Here is an 18,997-nt window from a genome sequence, read left to right as displayed (position 1 = left end):
TTGCAAGCCCGGGCCAAATGCTCAAAGCCCAAAAACTACAAGCATTTCTCCGCTTGTTCCCATGGCAGTTTTCAATGGACATCTCGACCGTAACTATGCCTACCTTTAGCGCTTTATTAGCAGCGGTTACCGGTGGTCAAATCATCGCTGTCTGAGTTCCTCTTGAGTCTTTAACCGTATCGTCATATGCACCTCACCCAGGTTGCATTGCTGCTTCAGTGCACATCTCAGCTCCTTGCACACAATCACCGTCTCCGTTTCTAGCCACCGTCTCCCAGTGATTTTGTAATAATCTCCTGTATAGTCGAGCTTTTAATCATAGGATCCTCTTTCAACTCGGACAGTATCTCACCTTTTTGGGTACGCCTGGTTCTCAATACGTTTTTGCTCAGCCCCGGATCCTCTCCTGAATACGTTGTCATGTCATTGACTTTGATGAGCATGGCTTCTCTCTTTCTCGCCTTCTGACGAGCCGGAGGTTTTTCTTTCCTCGCCTTCTCCACCTACATGTCTCCGTCTTGAGCACGCCAGGTCTTTCATCTCTTAGTGAGGATCTTGCCCTCCTTGGAGACACTGAAACAGGTGTGTTCTCCACTTCAACCAGTGTTACCGTTTCGTACTCCTTCCAGTGTTACCGTTTCGTACTCCTTCACAGCACACACTAGCCCCTTTCGGACTCTAAGAACTATCTCCTTAATGCCCTTGTTACGTATATATTCAATAGGATAGAATTCGCAGAGCAAAACTGAGTTCCAGTTACCACTGTACCTACTCTACCCTTACTGATAACAGTGATAGTAGTGGTGAGGCAGGACAGTAGATCGAGTACCGTGCCGGGTACATAGCACAGATCAGTCAGTTAGTTTTCGCATACCGATCGGTGAAGAACTAAGAAAAATTACAGTCCACTAAACCAAACCCGATTGTCACGTGTGTCTTAATTAAAACCAACAGAGTGAATAATTCACAAGGTGTCTCTAATCGAGAATCCGTATTCCGCTGCCATTAAGCACGTTTTATTCGCGACTGCGTTGCCGACCAGTTAATTAGGATTATATCACTCATTTCTGGTCCTTCGAACCGGATAGGCAAAGACCGCGAAAGACGCTTCGGTTTGCGCATAGTTTCAAACAGTGGCATTCAATTGCGACCATTGTTCGTCAGTGTCTGGCATTCGAATTGTCGATAGTTTCGACTCCAATTGATCAGTGCCTTCAAAATCGGCGATTCCATTGGTGATGTAAAGTGGATAAAGCAATTAGTTGCAGTATATTCTGGATCAACATAGTCGCACTTTGTGAACCTGAAGCTAAAGATTGTTAGTCGACTAACCGCATGGATGTTCCCCGATCGGATACTACAAGAAACAGATAAGTAGCAAGTGTGTGTGGGATCGAGTGGTTGAGTTGATTTGGCTAGGCGTGATTGGTATGTGACGTGATGCCACCATGAACGCACTTTGTTAGATCAATTTATTATAAGGTGCACAGCGATTGTTGCGAGACAAAATTGAGACAAATAAAGATTCTTCGTTTGTAGTGGTTGAGATTCTCCGGTTGATTACTAATCATTGGTATTTTTCGATTTCTGTATACTGATATTCCGACGATAATTTATCGGTTGAAGCCTGTCAATTCTGTCAATTCGGTCTGTCGCTTGAGGTCTCGGGAGTGATCGTAGTGTTCTGAAGTGATTTAGTGCATAATGCCTTCTGTGGATCTGAGGCAGTTGTTGAAACAGGAGCGCCAGGTGAAATTATCGCTAGAAAATGTACAGGAGTTTGTAGACAACTATCAAGAGGAACGTGATAAGGGCATGGAGGAGCTACGATTGAAACAGTTAGATGAAATTTATAATAAATTTTGTGATGTCAGAGAAAATTGAATTGCTGTTAGACGAACGAGGTGCAGGAGCGAAACAAGATAGTGATGATGAGACCGCCGGGAAAGCTACAATCATGTCGAAAACTGTGCAAGATGAAAACGCGAGATCTTTTAAAATTTTTGAAAATTCGTGTTTCAGACTCAAAAATGTTTTACTTGGTAAGTGCACACAGCGCGCTGGAATAATTGCTGATCGTCAGCCGATTGTTGCTGGTTCAGTTCAACCCTCCCGTACGAAATACCCGGAGCTGAAGCTTCCTACTTTCTCCGGAAAATTGCAGGAATGGATCAATTTTCGTGATAATTTCAAGTCATTAATTCATGATAACGGAGACCTGTCTACAATTGATAAATTCAATTATTTGCGCGCATCTCTGAAGGATGAAGCTTTACTTCAAATTAATCAGGTTCAAGTTACTGCTGCAACATATAATATTGCTTGGACTATCCTTGAAGCAAAGTACGAAAACCATAAATTGATTGCGCAGGAGCATCTCAAGGCGTTGTTCATGGTCCCTGCAATGAAATCAGAATCTTTCGAAGCGTTGAACGCCATTCTAATGACCTTCAAGATAAATCTTCAGCAATTAGAAAAATTGGGTGAGAGAACAGATAACTGGAGCACGATCCTCGCGTTTATGATGTCGCAGAAGTTGGACAACGATACTCTACGTCATTGGGAGACCCACCATAGTTCAAAGGATATTCCGAAGTACTCAGCTTTAGTGGAATTTCTGGAAAACCATTGTTCGATCCTACTTTCAACATCTTCACGCAGAGGAATAGAGTACAAACGTCCATTTAAGGCTCCCGCTGTTCACACGGCTATTACAGCGACCAGCAACTGTTCAATTTGCAACGGCGGATCTCATTCGTTGGAACAGTGTCGACGGTTCAACAAAATGAGGGTGATTGACAGGAACATGGCCATTCGAAGACTTGGGTTATGCTTAAATTATCTACTTTCCGGACATTTCGTTGCGGAATGCACCAGGAACCCATGCGGCAAGTGCGGTCAGCGCCATCACCATTTGTTGCATCCCTTCGTGCCCAGCCAACTTGGTGGAGCACCAAACACCAACCAAAACCAAGCACAGAACAACCCGAGAAGACCTCAAGCCGCGAATTCACAACACCAGTCGCAATTACAATCGCACACAAATGCTCAATCCCGGACGAACAATTCTCAAGTAAACCCACAACAAACACCAGTTCAGAACACAGTCTCGCAACCAACACGACAGCCACCTCCCACTCCTACTTCCGCCACGTCACTCCACACTGCTACACTACACAACACTGTACATCGTCGAAACACTACACTTCTGTCAACCGCAATCATCAAACTAGGCGACCGATCAGGAAACACGATCATCGCTAGAGCGTTATTAGATAACGGTTCACAGATTTGCATGATCACTGAAAATCTGTCCAAGAAACTCAATTTCAAACGACTTCGTGAAAATTTGCCTGTGAAAGGGGTTGGAAGTTCATTGACCATTTCCAAGCAGTCTATCCTTGCGAAGGTTTTGTCGCGATGTTCATCCTACGAGACAGCTGAGTTGAAGTTTTTCGTAGTACCGCAGATCACACTGAATTTGCCACAACGAAGTTTTGATATAAGTTCCTGGAAGGTGCCTGCCGAAATCCAGCTTGCTGATCCAAAATTCTTCGTATCCAATACCGTAGATGTGATTTTGGGAGTGGCAATCTTTTATGATCTACTGTTGAACGAGCTGTTGCAACTTCTCGATGAAGGTCCTATTCTACGCAACACCGAGCTAGGTTGGATTGTAGCTGGAGAAATATCCGATGATCCAACTACTACGTTCAGCGCTACAGTTGCCACATCGATAACCACCGAAGAGGTCTACGAACAACTATCTAGATTCTGGGAACTGGAGTCATGTCGAACGAAGAGCTGTCTGTCCATCGAAGAGTCAGCATGTGAATCGTTTTTGAGCAGACGACATCACGAGATAAGGACGGAAGATTTAGAGTAGCGCTTCCAAAGAAGGAGTTCATGATGGAACGGCTTGGGAATTCCAAATCGATTGCCACTAAACGCTTTTTGGCCCTTGAGAGACGATTGAATGCTAATCTGGAAATGAAGGCTCTTTACACGGAATTCATCCACGAATACTTGTTGATGGGCCATATGAGGGAGATCAACGATAACGACAGGGACCCAGTCCATGCATATTACTTGCCGCATCATGCAGTGATGAAGCCCGATAGCACCACGACAAGGCTCAGAGTGGTGTTCGACGCTTCGTGTGCGACAGATACGGGAGTTTCGTTGAACGATGCGCTCATGGTTGGACCAGTTGTCCAAGACCAGTTGTCCAAGAGGATCTGCTGTCCATTTTGGTTCGATTCCGGCTTCACAAGTTCGCAATTATAGGCGATGTGGAGAAAATGTACCGCATGGTTAATGTTCATCTGCAAGATCAGCCTCTTCAAAGAATTCTGTGGAGGGAAGGTATTGGCGAGTCTATTCGTACATATCAACTATCCACTGTAACGTACGGAACGTCTTCAGCGCCCTATTTAGCGACTCGGTGTCTTAACAAGTGCGCCGAAGAAGGAGAAGAGAAGCATGCACTGGCCGCCAGTACTATAAAGAAGAACTTTTACGTGGACGACATGTTAGCAGGTGCTGATTCGGTTAAAGAGGGTGTTAAGCTCTGCAACGAAGTTTTATCATTTCTTGGTTCGGCAGGATTCAATCTTAGAAAATTACACTCAAACGAGCCAGAGATTTTGAGAGGCATTCCATCATATCTGCGGGACAAGCGTGAGGTCCTTGATATTGATTCGACTTCCACTGTGAAAACGCTGGGTCTCATCTGGGAGCCATCAACGGATAACTTCTGGTTCAAGCTGCCGCGGTGGAATCCTGCTACCCCTATTACACACCGTGTTGTTTTATCAGATGCAGCTCGTTTGTTTGATCCCTATGGATTAGCAGGGCCAGTAATTGTTCGAGCGAAAATGTTTCTCCAAGAACTTTGGAAAGGAAAGTATTCTTGGGATGAACCATTGAGCCAACAATTGCAGCTAGAATGGTTGGAGTTTAGGAGCAGCTTGGAGAGACTAAGCGCAATTTCCGTACCCCGCTGGATTGCATTTAATGACAATGTAGTCGCATGCGAACTCCACGGATTTTGCGACGCCTCGGAAAAGGCATACGGTGCTGTTATATACTTACGCTGTGTTGCGCAGAATGGCCAAGTGACCGTTCGACTGGTGATGGCAAAATCCAAGATAGCACCATTGGAAGATCGGGGCAGACGAAAGAAAAGGCAATCAATACCCAGATTAGAATTGTCATCAGCATTGTTGCTAGCGCATTTATACGAAACAGTATCAAGCAGCATCCAGATTTCTGCAAAGGTCTACTTCTGGACTGATTCGACCATCGTTAAATGTTAGCTATCGTCACATCCATCCAGATGGCAAGCATTTGTGGCCAACCGCGTATCGGAGATACAACATATAACCCGAGGAGGTACCTGGAATCATGTGCCCGGAATAGACAACCCGGCCGACATTCTCTCTAGGGGAGCCTCACCTACTCAGCTTGCTGAATGCACGAAGTGGTGGACCGGAGCTGATTGGCTGCAGGACAATCCGTGTTGGCCAAAGATCACCGAAGTTGCTGAGCAACATTTTGATTCCGTGATCCTAGAAGAAAAACCGCTGGTTAATGCTGCGTTGCAAATTTTTCCACCCAACGAGATATTCCTACTACACTCCTCCTTGCTAAAATTGGTTCGATTAACTGCGTGGATACTTCGGTTCACCGTCAATTGCAAGCGTAAAAACAGAGCTTTGATCAGCACAAAGACAAGTTCTCAGGCTCTTACAGCAAAGGAGCATGACAGCGCGTTGACTATTTTAGTTAAGGTGGCACAATCCGAGTGCTTCCCAATAGAGATTGCTGATCTGGCTGCATCTGGCGAAATGAAATCCAGTTCAAGGCTACGCTCAATGGACCCTGTGTTAACAGAAGGAGTAATTCGCGTTGGTGGACGATTAAGGCACGCTCATGTGTCATACGAAAGAAAGCATCCTATGATATTAGATAGTAGACACCCGCTTACAAAGCTTATCATGGTTGATTATCATCATCGACTACTTCATGGAGGGCCACAGCTTATGCACCCTTGTATGAAAGAAAGATTTTGGCCTCTGTATGGGAGAAACCTCGCGAGAAGAGTAGTACACGAGTGTGTACCTTGCTTCAGAGCAAAACCTAGTGTTCATGAACAAATAATGGGAGATTTACCTGTGGAACGAGTTTCTCCAGCGCCAGCGTTCCTACGTGTCGGGATAGATTATTGTGGCCCGTTTGATGTCCGTAATTCTCAGCGCAAAGGGGCCTCGGTGAAATGTTACATATGTCTATTTGTATGTCTTGTTGTTAAGGCTGTTCACATAGAAGTCGTGTCCGATCTCACGACCGAGGCCTTTATTGCTGCCTTAAAAAGATTTGTTGCAAGACGAGGAAAACCTGAGAGCATATCTTGCGACAATGCAACTAATTTCGTAGGTGCTCGACGAGAATTGCGTGAACTACATAGATTATTCCGAGCAGAACAGTTCAGGGATTCCGTCGTCACAGAAGCAGCTAAGGAGGCGATAGAGTTTAAATTCATTCCTGCAAAATCACCAAATTTCGGTGGGTTGTGGGAGGCAGCCGTCAAATCACTCAAAGGTCACATGCGGAGAGTAATTGGTACCAGTATTCTAAGACCAGATGAATTTCTGACAGTTGTCACCCAAATTGAGGCCTGCCTAAACTCCAGGCCTATCACACAGATGAGCAACGATCACCGAGATCTGGAAGCATTGACACCGGGGCACTTTTTGATCCAACGACCCCTTACTGCAATTCCAGAACCGAGCTTAGCAGAAATTCCGGAGAACAGATTGAGTAGATGGCAAAGGATTCAGCAATTCGGCCAAACTATTTGGAAACGTTGGTCAACCGACTATTTGTCTGATCTACAAAATCGCAACAAGTGGACAAGAAGAAGAGATAATTTGAACATCGGAACGATGGTTCTGCTAAAAGAGGATAACATACCTCCTCTCAAGTGGCAGTTAGCACGTATTATAGAAGTCCATCCAGGAACTGACAACAACACACGAGTTGTTACAGTTCGAACGAAGTGTGGAACATATCGTCGAGGAATCCAGAAAATTTGTATTCTTCCCATCCGCGACAATGAGCCGCACACCTCGCAACCGCTTGTCAACGATTAATTGTAAGCCCCCAATGGGGCACATTTGGCAGCTAGCGGTACATTGTAGCCGTGAATGCCAGGGGGCGAATCACAAGTTATGTTCAACTCACTGAAGTATATCAACGGACCCTACTGCTTTGCTTTTCTTCCGTTAGTGTTGTGAGCATCAAACTACATTGTCCCTGGATAATTGCTACCAAAGAAGTTTCGCTAGATGACCGTTCAACATATCTCATCATCTGAAGCGGTAGAGTCTCTGTCGAGTTGCTATCGGAACTATGACTTTTTAGAGGTTCAGTGGAGCTCTATGCCTAGGTTCAGCGAGGCGGGAGTCGTTAACCTCCTGAACTTTTGTTCATCCACTCTCTGGTTGTATATGTATTTTTATAGTAAGGTTTAAAAAGCTTCAAAAGCCTGGTGTGGTGTGGTACTGTGTGGGACTCACGACTTACTTTCATGCCTAATCACTAAAACACGCCTTGCTCTTTTTTTGGCCCTCTTCCCTTCGGAACTACATCAAGGTATTACTTCGTGGGGGAGGATCTAGTTGAGCTTTTGCCGCACCTCTTTCTTTGGTTCATGCGATTTCCACAGCTGTCTCGGAGCTTGATTCATGAAAATACTCGGCCTTTGAACCATTTAGCTCTTGATTCTTCTCTTGCTTTTCGTCTTCATCTATTATGTCGCCATTTACCTTTCGCTTTAGTGAACAATTTAGCTGCTGATTTCATGAGCCATTTAGCTCCTGTTCCCGTGAGTCATTCAGTCCCGTACCTTATCACGATCTACTCAGATAGTTCGCGGCGGTGAACTCACCCTACTACGGCTGAGAGTTCCCCAATGGAGGAATTCCTCCCGACACCGATACCCGTTTTCTTGAGCCATTTAGCTTTCAACTTTGTCCAGATCTACTCGGATATTATCCGGCAGTGAAAATACCCTACTCTGACTGAGAGTTCCCCGGCGGCGGAATTTCTCTCGGTACCGAGGTCTGCTTCGTGAGCCATTTAGCTCCCAGCCAAATTAGAATACACCCTACTATGTATTCCTCGTCGGTGGATTGATTCCGATCTCAATGCTTGTTTTCGTGAGCCACATAGATTCCTTTTATGGTCGACAACATAGCGTTTTTTTATATAAACTGGTGCCACTATAATACAAAAGTAATGCAAAACTCATAAAAATGAGAGTTAATCTACCTGATCTTCCAGTCTTATTGTTAAATAACTTAATGATGTGTTCAGGATATTATCAAAACTATATATGGAATGATTTTACTATATACTATAACTCATAGTACGTCTATAGTTTTGTTTACTAGGGATATACGTAGAAACTGAAAAAGTTCAAAGGTAAATATCGAATTTGACTTATTGTTGGCAAATCTATTCTCCACGGCGTTTGTATGGTGAGAATGCGGATGAAACATGCTATTCTTTTCTTCGTTACCCTGTAACCTGGATCTGCCCATTCTCAAACTACGCTGCGTACTTATGACAGTCAATCTTCCACGCATCAAATACAACACAAAACAAATACAGAAACCTCAGTAAAAACTGGAGTCAAACAAATAACACCTGCTAAACCCTGAGAAAAAGCTAAACCAGCAATGGCATACTCCAACGCATTAGATGCAGCTATCACCATTGCCAACGAGATGACAGGAAACATAGAAAGATAGTTTCACTACGGTAATTTGAAAACCGAAGATACAAGTTAAAACAATCAGCAACGCCCAAGACACCAGTATTGATGATAGTATGGATCAATCTGTTTACTGGTTTACTGGTAACACTGTTGTGAATCAATTTGTTTATTTTCGTTTTCGTATTTTGGATCGTTTTTTGTGTATATTAAGTGATTTTTCAATTAGAATAGAGTTTGTGCCCTCGCCTAAGCTGCAGTTATTGATCAATTGACTGATAATTTGTGATTCTTGGTCGTGCGGTGACAATTGATAATCATTTTGTTCTCCCAAAGTGTCGTCGGTAGTGATAGAATCCTTGTAGTGAAACCGTGGATGCACATCGGGAAAGCTTATTCGCGAAGTAGCTACTGTTGCCTACCTGTAGGCGATTCGCAATGGATTCGATCTGGCTATAGTGCTCCGAGCCGGTAACCACTTTGAATCAGCTGAAATGCCAAGGATTCTGCGACAGAATCATGCATCTATCGTGTTCAACGCTCACTCGTCCAAAATTGGACATGATTAACGACTCAGCGGATATATTCTGGCTTTGCGACAGCTGTGTGGATTTGATGAAATCCTCCGCAGTGAATGCAGCTTTTACAGCATTGAGCGAAGCGTTCCGTTTGCTGACCGACGCACATAAAACAGCGCTTGAAGCATTAAAGGCTGAAATGGAGAAAACCAGAAAATCAGTGGAATCCGCAACGACATTGCCTGCAACTCCCATATCATGGCCCGTTCCAAACAGATCTGGAGCCAAACGTGCTCGCGAGACGGAGGATGATAAATTTCTTTCTAAATCCGATGTCCCCAGCCTAACGTGTGGCAAGAAAAAGGGTGATGTAGCAAAGGTACCCACAATCACTGTTCAACCCGCTACTAGTAAATGCTGGATTTACTTGTCACGAATTGCTACCACCGTTTCCGAAGCTGAGGTTGGTGCTATGGTTAAGGAGTGCCTCTCAACGGACGATCCGGTCGAAGTGAAGAAGTTAGTGAAAAAAGACGCAAATTTGAGCGGGCTTAATTTCATTTCTTTCAAAATTGGTGTTGACCCTCAACTTCGTGAAATGGCTCTCAATGCCGAAACCTGGCCGGATGGGATGTATTTCCGCGAGTTCATCGACTTTCGGCAAGAACGTAATAATGACGGGAAGCATGGGTTTCGGAAAACACCTCGACTGGAATAAATCCATCGCAAATAGCAGTTATTTTAGACCACGCACCGACAATTCGCCTGTTGATCAACGGCAACCGGGACGCACCGTAGAAAGCAATATGGAATCCCCCAATCCTCCCAGCACAGTCGTGCCCCTTGCAGTCAGCAGTATTTTCAGTCGTCCCGGCCCTGTGTCTGGGAATGGAGAGGGGGACTTCCAAATTGCCCTCTTTGGCAAGTATTTTAAAAATTATGTTGATGAATCAACCGTTTTTCCTATGGAACTGTTTGTTCTAGCTCGAATGCTTCCGACTGTCAATTAATGAGTCATCGCTGTCAGCCGTCAGCTGGAAACCTCCTGAGGAGCACTCCAACTTCCATCACGGGTGCTACCAATTCATGCAGTTCACCCGCTCCTTCTGCTGTTAGCAGTCATTCCAATCGCCCCGGTGTACATTCCAGACGAATGAATCGAGGAGTGCCAGTCAGCCTTCCGTGCCTAAAATCGTCGCCCATCCACTTATACTATCAAAATGTGGGAGGCATGAATTCCTGTGCAAATACCTATCGCCTAGCTACCTCGGACTGCTGTTACGACATCATCGCATTGACAGAAACATGGCTAAATGAGCAGACTCTTTCCAGCCAGGTGATTTGCTCTGACTACGAGGTTCTCAGATGTGATCGTAGCCCTCTCAACAGCAACAAATCTTCCGGTGACGGTGTTTTGCTCGCTGTGCGTCGTGGATTAAAAGTTCAACATATAACAAATGACGCTTGGAGCAGCATCGAACAAGTATGGGCAGTGATAAAATTAAGAAATCGAACATTATATATATATATATACATATATATATATATATATATATATATATATATATATATATATATATATATATATATATATATATATATATATATATATATATATATATATATATATATATATATATATATATATATATATATATATATATATATATATATATATATATATATATATATATATATATATATATATATATATATATATATATATATATATATATATATATATATATATATATATATATATATATATATATATATATATATATATATATATATATATATGTGTGTGTGTGTGTGTGTGTGTGTGGTTTATTTCCCTCCCGATAAAATTCGTGACTCTGCACTAGTTGATTCTCATTCTGAATCATTGACTTCTGTTTCCGCGATGGCGCAACTCACTGACGAAATCATGATTATCGGCGATTTCAACCTTTCTACAATAAAGTGGCGTTCCGTTCAAAACGGATTTCTACAACCCGACCCAGACGAATCTGTTTTTCATCCTGGCAGCATTACTCTTCTGGATGGCTATAGCACGGCTACACTTCAGCAGATCAACAGCACCACGAACGAGAACGACCGTATTTTAGATCTATGCTTCGTTAATGCCAGAGATCAATCGCCGCATATTTCCACCGCCCTCGCCCCGCTAGTAAAGTATGTTCGCCACCATCCGCCTCTACATCTTACACTCCAGGACGTACCGCCTATGAAGTTTTCGAGCCACGCGTCCACCGCGTGTTACAATTATAAGCGGGCCGACTATAGCAGCATTTTGAATGTTTTACAAAGTATTAACTGGGATTCTGTGCTAAGCAAGGATGATGTGAACTCTGCCGCTGAAACGTTCTGCCATATAATGAGCTACCTTATCGACCGTCATGTCCCAAAGTGTAATCAACGAAGTGATCAATCCTCCTGGCAGACAGCCGAGCTACGTCAGCTAAAAACTGCGAAAAGAGCAGCATTACGAAAGTTTACCGAACGCCGTACCTTGTCACTGAGAGCTTATTATGTAAGGCTCAATAACGATTTTAAAAAACTGAACAGTTTTTGTTTTTCAAACTACCAACGAAAAATGCAACGTAAGCTTAAGTCGGATCCTAAATCGTTTTGGAGATACGTCAATGAGCAGCGGAAAGAAACCGGCTTACCTTCCACAATGTTTTTGAATGGTGAAGTTGGGCATGATTCACAAGCCATATGCAAATTGTTCGCCTCTAAATTTGCGAGTGTGTTCGTCAGTGACACTCTGTCCTCGCAGCAGATTGACGTTGCAGCTAGCGGCGTGGCCCAACTCGAACGGTCAGTGAGTGAGATTCGTGTGGAGCACTCGGATACTGTATCAGCAGCATCCAAGCTTAAAGCATCGTCATCTCCTGGGCCGGTTGGTGTCCCTGCTGTGTTTTTGAAAAAATGTATATCTGGTTTGGTGGAACCACTCTGTCAACTATTCAAAATGTCACTGACAACCGCGGTTTTTTCTCAATTGTGGAAAGCAGCTTTCATCTTTCCTGTCCACAAAAAAGGTGATAAGAGAAACATTGACAATTATCGAGGAATTTCTGCGCTCTGTGCCATTTCCAAGCTCTTTGAGTTAGTCGTGGTGGAGTCAGTGTTTTTTCACTGTAAGGAATATATTTCTAAAGACCAACACGGATTCATGCCGAATCGATCTACGTCGACGAATCTACTATCTCTAACCTCTTTTGTGTCCGAAGGGTTCGATGTGAATCAACAAACTGATGTTATATATACTGACTTATCTGCAGCTTTCGACAAAATCAATCACGATATCGCAGCCGCTAAATTGGAAAAACTTGGCTTCAGTGGATCACTCCTGCGATGGTTTCAATCCTATCTCGTTGGCCGTCAACTCAGTGTGAACATAGGTGATGCATACTCCAAACTGTTCTCCGCAACGTCTGGTATTCCGCAAGGAAGTCATCTCGGACCATTTATATTCACTTTCTATTTCAACGATGTAAACTATCAGCTGAAAGGACCACGGTTGTCGTATGCAGATGATCTAAAAATTTTCAACAGAATTAGGAGCCGAACGGACGCACAATATTTGCAGTAGCAATTCGACACTTTCAGCAGATGGTGTGAAAACAACCGAATGATTCTGAATCCGGCGAAATGTTCTGTGATATCGTTTTCCAGAAAAAAAGATCCCATTGAGTTTGAATATAACTTGTCTGGAGCTCTTGTTTCCCGGGTGAGCTGCGTTAAGGATCTTGGAGTGCTGTTAGATTCGAAACTTACATTTAAGAATCACATTTCGTATGTTGTTGGTAAAGCATCGCGAAGCCTGGGCTTCATTTTCCGTACGGCTAAATCCTTTACAGACATTTACTGTCTCAAAAGCCTATACTGCTCTTTAGTGCGCTCTACGCTGGAGTATTGTTCGGCGGTCTGGAACCCGAATTACATGAACAGCAGCGATCGAATTGAAGGCGTTCAACGAAAATTTATACGGTATGCTCTTCGACGCCTGCCTTGGCGCGATCCTGTTCGTCTACCGAGCTACGAGAGTCGGTGTCAACTCATCCAGCTCGATACTCTCCAGCGTCGTAGAGAAACTGCAAGAGCCTTATTCATCTCTGATCTTCTGTCAGGACGCATCGATTCTCCAGATTTACTAGAGCGAGTTAACATCCAAGCAAGGTCCAGAACATTACGCGGAAACGTTCTTCTGAGAGTGCCGTTTCGACGAACTATTCAAACAGCTAATGCCGCCATCACGGGAATACAACGCCTCTTCAATCGTGTGTCGTACCTGTTCGACTTTCATTTGTCTCGGATATCATTAAGAAATCGATTCCTGCAGTTTTTTAGATGTAATTAGTTTAAGTTTCCATCATTGGGGCCGAGTACGGCCTGTTTATGTGCGTGATAAATAAATAAATAAATAAATAAATAAATAAATAAATAAATAAATAAATAAATAAATAAATAAATAAATAAATAAATAAATAAATAAATAAATAAATAAATAAATAAATAAATAAATAAATAAATAAATAAATAAATAAATAAATAACTAAATAAATAAATAAATAAATAAATCAAGGTGCTTAGAGTTCTAAGGTGATTTGTCTTTGGCTGTAACTAGGTGACAAGTGAGGTAAGCGTGCAGCAGACTGTGGGGAAGAAAAATGATAGCGAACAACTTTGTTTACCCACTGAAATTCAAGGAAACATATGGGCCCCTATTCTCACAGTTACGTCACTTAGTGACTAGAATGAAATTTCTTCTAGTCACTAGGTGACGTGATTGTGCGAATAGGGCCCTGGAGAGAACTAGTGAACAATGTTGTTAGCTGTCGTCTCTAAAACCAACATGGCTGATCGGCGTTTTAGAGGATCGTATCACCTGAGAATAAAAACTCCTTGGTATGGATGAAAGTGATGATGTAGGAAGTAGATTGAATGACCCTCAGACCCTTTCTTTAAAAGAGATTTTTGTAAACCGACTTATTTCGCTCATTATTCCGCTGGTGAGTTGAATTTCATGAAAAATATACATAAATCTACATCTTTACCCTTGAAAGAATCAATTTCAAATGTTTTCTGTGTTGAAATTATAACAAATTAAGAGAAATCTGCAAAATAAAAGTATGTTTACAAATCTTATTAGCCCAAAAGTTGATATGGAATTAATGTTCATGAAAATCAAAAATATAATATCCATGAAATCAATGTCCAAAAGTTTCGTAAACTTGTCCACGAATTTCAATTTAATTTATCCGTTCCTATATTTCTTTAACCAACTGCTTTTCCGATTAAACCCTTCTAGGAATTAGCATATCCCTTTTAAGGCTCTCGTACAACGGAAAGGCTGCTAAATTCGCATAACAGTAACTCAATTTACCCTTCGCTTACATTTTTTTTTCGCTCACCCCAAGCAGTAAACAATTTCCTCTTCCTGTCCAACATTCGTTCTTTCGAAATGTATATTACCGAGACTAAAATGAACCCAACCAACGGGTAGTGTCGCTTGAGAAAATAAATTCAATATCTGAGTACACCTAGTATATAATGTATCCCAAAGGAGCTTCCTCTAGACCGTCTGCCGGGAAGACTTGAGCGACATAATGGAGGAGAACGTTTCGACATATTTTCTTCGGAAAGAAATACGCGACACAAAATGTGTTCCAGTGAAACTTTAGGATCTACATTCCATTCACACAAACCAAAATAGGGAAAAAGTTTTAAGTGCTTCGATTTTTACATGAACACTACACGACCCAATTCCGTCCATTGTAACCTACAATTGAATGAGTGTTCAGCAACCAGGCGGTACGTTAGTCAAAATCATGAACACTGCAACGGGCGTTTCTTTGAAATTCCGGTGCTACAATCGTTTAAATTTGAGTGAAACGATTCTATCTCTTTTTTACGCGTTGGTGTATTATTAGGTTAAAACGAAAAAAACATAGAGTTCGCTTGATATAAAATCGTACTTTAAGCAGGCGATGCGTTTTTTTTTTGCATCGTTTGTTCAATGTCACAATTACGGAATCTATATAATCACGCGGATAAATTATTTGCTTTTGTGTGGCCTTATTGGACATCACCGAAAAAAAAATACATATTTGCTCTGTGCTCGGACTTTCCATTATCCATTCTGTTACATTTAACACCCTGTTTACACCACCTATAAACTTTGGACAGCGCGCTGATGGACACGGACACACATGGCACGGACGCACGTCCAATTGATTTTCCCGCGATTTATGTGTCCAGTTGTTAAACCGAGTGACAGGGCAATACCCTATCCTGGGCCCACCTGCGCACGTTTACCTACTGGTAGAATTACACTTTCCATTAATCATGTGTGTTTTAATGCAATTAGTGCAAACAGCGTGTTACAATTCAATTATGGTGCCATTTTTTCCGGATTACAGATGATTGGTGTTACGGCCGGGTAAACTCGTCTACATATTTGAAATTGATTCGATTGATCGGCAGAGCTTGCCGGAGCGTCGGATAGATTTTCCGCCAGTATAGGGCAGTGCGTGGTGGTAATTATTTTCCACAATTTACGATAAATCGAGTATGTACTTTGGCGTCCCGGCAGTAGATCCTGATCGGATTGTGGTCCAGACTCTATACCGATTATAATTCGCTAGTTTTTATAATATTTTCTTATATTCATAAACAAATTTAAGAATTAAAAATTAGTTTGTGCATGAAACACTTTTTAGGTTTGGGAAATACATTTGCAAGGCGGTTTGATTACAGGATTGGACTACTAAAAGTATAAGGAATATAGACTAGAAGGCAGGCAGCTATGTAAGGTTGAAAAAGAACACCTAGCAGCTGTATGGCAAACTATAGGTGAATGGTACGAATGACATCGAGAATCGAATTTTTCGAACTGCTTAGCTAGAGAATTCTTGTGCCAGTTGATGCAGGTATAGAGATTAGGGTACCGATGATGCTGTAGTAAGGCTCTGAGCAGGACGACACCATACCGTGTTGGTAGGATGATGTTGAAGTTGGCGGTTGGTTGGTTTGTATGATCAGTCTCGTAACGTGCGGTTGGCCGGGGTGTCCTTCGCCAAGGGAACCAACTTTATGGGGACGCTGAAAACTTGATTCGATGTCTAAAATAATTGAGGATAAGCATGCAATAAGTCAAAATAAATGTGCTATTTCCATATACACACTAAATTGTTATACGAAAGTCGAATTGAGAAAGAAAGCCAATGTTTTGCAGACTTCACTAAAGGCGTCAGAAGAACACGTTACAGTCCTGTCAGTCACAATATTCACAATAAATGGCGTTATTCTCAGTTTAAAGTGGATGAACGAATCAATAAAAACAGTGTTTCTGTTGCCTAGCACGACAATTTCAACTGCAAAACTTCAAAACTGATTATTCCTAATCGCTTGTTTTCTCAGTTTCATAGTAGCACAAATGCACAGTGGTTTTTTCGCCAAAAACGTGCGAAAAATTATTCACGAGAAAACGGTAAAGCGTACAGCAATGATGTCTTCTAGAATGTTTTATGAAGATCCAAGACTTTTATTTTGGTGATATAGTTATAGTGATTAATTCCCCTTGGAGTGAGATACTCGCCACATTTTCGTCAAGGTATAAAAAATAGGATGAAGTCTTCAGAAATGTTAAAGAACTTTTTTTTGCGATCATCTTTACTGAAGACCAAAAATCTCTATTTATACACTCAAAGCATTGATCGTTGATTGTGAATTAATTTTTTTTCAACATATCTTTTTAAATATCGTAGATATCTTGCGACTTAGAAGTTATTGGGTAATTTTTGGTAAAATTGTCAGAAGTTTTAAAAAAAATAACGTTTAAGCGAGCAAAAACGGGCAGCCAACTCTAGTTGCAATTAGAAATGCTGCATTAACACTATAAAACTCAAAAAAGTTCTCTTGTCTCTTGTTGTCTCCAGTAGAGTTATGGATGATTTGAAAAAAAAAACTATTATGTTTAAAAAATGTCCAATACCTTCGAAAATACTCGAGATATGAAAAATCATGCGTTAATAAAAATTATGTATTTTACCGATTGAAATAACTTCGTAGAATATATGAAACCCATAAGAATGATAATGGAAAAGATCTTTAAAAAAATATTTTTTGTTGTCAACCAAATATAAGAGCTATAACTTCTTAAGCACTACAAGAAGAGACTACATGTATTCAGAAAAAAATATTCATGAAAGCAATCTCCACAACTCTTCCAAAGACGTTAGCTCATTTTTTACAAAAAAAAAATTAAAGGGTTGTGTACAGGACACGACCACGGTGACATTAAAAATGTAGCTTTTTTCAAGAGCGTGCAAATGCAAAAATTACTTAACGTTCTTCTAAAGAAGCGTTCCTGTTTTAATAAAATTTTAGAGAGAGCATTCAATGCCGCATCCAACGACTTATTTATCAGCAAAATCGGTTGAAAATGGCAGAGTTATATTTTTTTTCAAATTAGAAACATACTCGCATGAACTCTTAAAGGGGTATTGTCTCGCTCTATAAGATGCTATAATTATATCTTCCGTTATTTTTTCTAATTTCAAGCTCGATATTCACATACACACTTTTGAATGTATACGTAATCGAGCGAAAACAATCTATTTTTTGAAAATTTTATATGAGACTGTTCCCTTAAAAGTTCATGCGAGCAAGTTTCTAATTTGGAAAAAATAATAACTCTGTCATTTTTCAACCGATGTTGATCATAAATAGGTCGTTGGATGCAAAATTAAGTGTTCTCTATATAAACAAAGACGCTTACTAATAAAAATTTAAAGCAATTTTCATATTTTTAATGGAAAAATCGCAAAATAATGGGTGCTTTCACATTGTTGTCCCAAAACCGCACAGCACGTTTAACAAAACTACATAACATAGCATACCGTTGGAAAAGTCATTTCTTCTTCTTTCCAAAACACTTAGAAAATCAAAAAACTGTTGAAAAATGACTGCGCAGAAAACTTTTGTGTGCCGAAAATCCCGAAAAACGTTTTTTTATATAAATCAAGATTTTGAGGGTATATTAAATTGATCAAACGTGGTTTTCTGTTGCGTTTGACGAGTTTTACAACCTTTAACAGATCACTTTAAAAGAATATTTTAAAAAACATGTGAAATGGAATAGATATGTGGTGAAGCGCAATAAAACAGACCGCCTCCTGATTTGTCGTGTTGAGTAGCATAGCTCTTTTTAGTATATCTGCAAATGAGTGATTTTTAATGAAATTCTTCAGATTCTTCGGTCGTTGTTATGTATCATGTGGAATCTCCCCACAATAGGCACACTTTTCAGTATTCTCAATGTAAAAGGACCGTAGCGTGGTCTGTTGGCGCCTTTGGCAGAAGCTCAGTTTTGCGCCCCCCCCCCCCATTCTCATGATGCTCTGCGCACTTACCATAACGGGCCATATTGCTGCAGTGGCCCCTTTGCTTGTATTTAGTGCAATGCATGATATGCGGTACAAACAGCCCAACAGGCAGACGATTTGTATCAACTAAGACATAATCACAATCAAATCAGTGACCACACTGTCAATCTCAACTTTGTGAGCGGACATGTAAACGCGGAAGTCTTGTCGCTAGTAATGTTATTTGCTTGCTTTGGACAGGATATCAGAATTATGGGCAAGATATCAAGATATCGGTCATGGCTGAATATTTCTATGTCAAT

The 18,997-nt window shown here is 41.4% G+C and overlaps 2 protein-coding genes across 2 annotated transcripts; both read left to right on the top strand.

Annotated features, from left to right (window-relative positions):
- The first annotated feature begins 1,704 nt into the window (after positions 1-1,704).
- LOC131695003 (uncharacterized) lies at positions 1,705-3,886 on the top strand. The gene is made up of 2 exons (XM_058983540.1): positions 1,705-1,838; positions 2,023-3,886. Exons 1-2 carry the CDS (start codon positions 1,705-1,707, stop codon positions 3,884-3,886), a joined length of 1,998 nt encoding a protein of 665 aa, XP_058839523.1.
- Positions 3,887-9,340: 5,454 nt separating this feature from the next.
- LOC131695006 (uncharacterized) lies at positions 9,341-10,015 on the top strand. Its single transcript, XM_058983542.1, has one exon. It carries the CDS (start codon positions 9,341-9,343, stop codon positions 10,013-10,015), a length of 675 nt encoding a protein of 224 aa, XP_058839525.1.
- The last annotated feature ends 8,982 nt before the right edge of the window (positions 10,016-18,997 follow it).

This window comes from Topomyia yanbarensis, unplaced genomic scaffold (genome assembly GCF_030247195.1).
Source record: "Topomyia yanbarensis strain Yona2022 unplaced genomic scaffold, ASM3024719v1 HiC_scaffold_23, whole genome shotgun sequence".
Lineage (NCBI taxonomy): Eukaryota > Metazoa > Arthropoda > Insecta > Diptera > Culicidae > Topomyia > Topomyia yanbarensis.
This window is presented reverse-complemented; position numbering and strand designations above follow the sequence as displayed.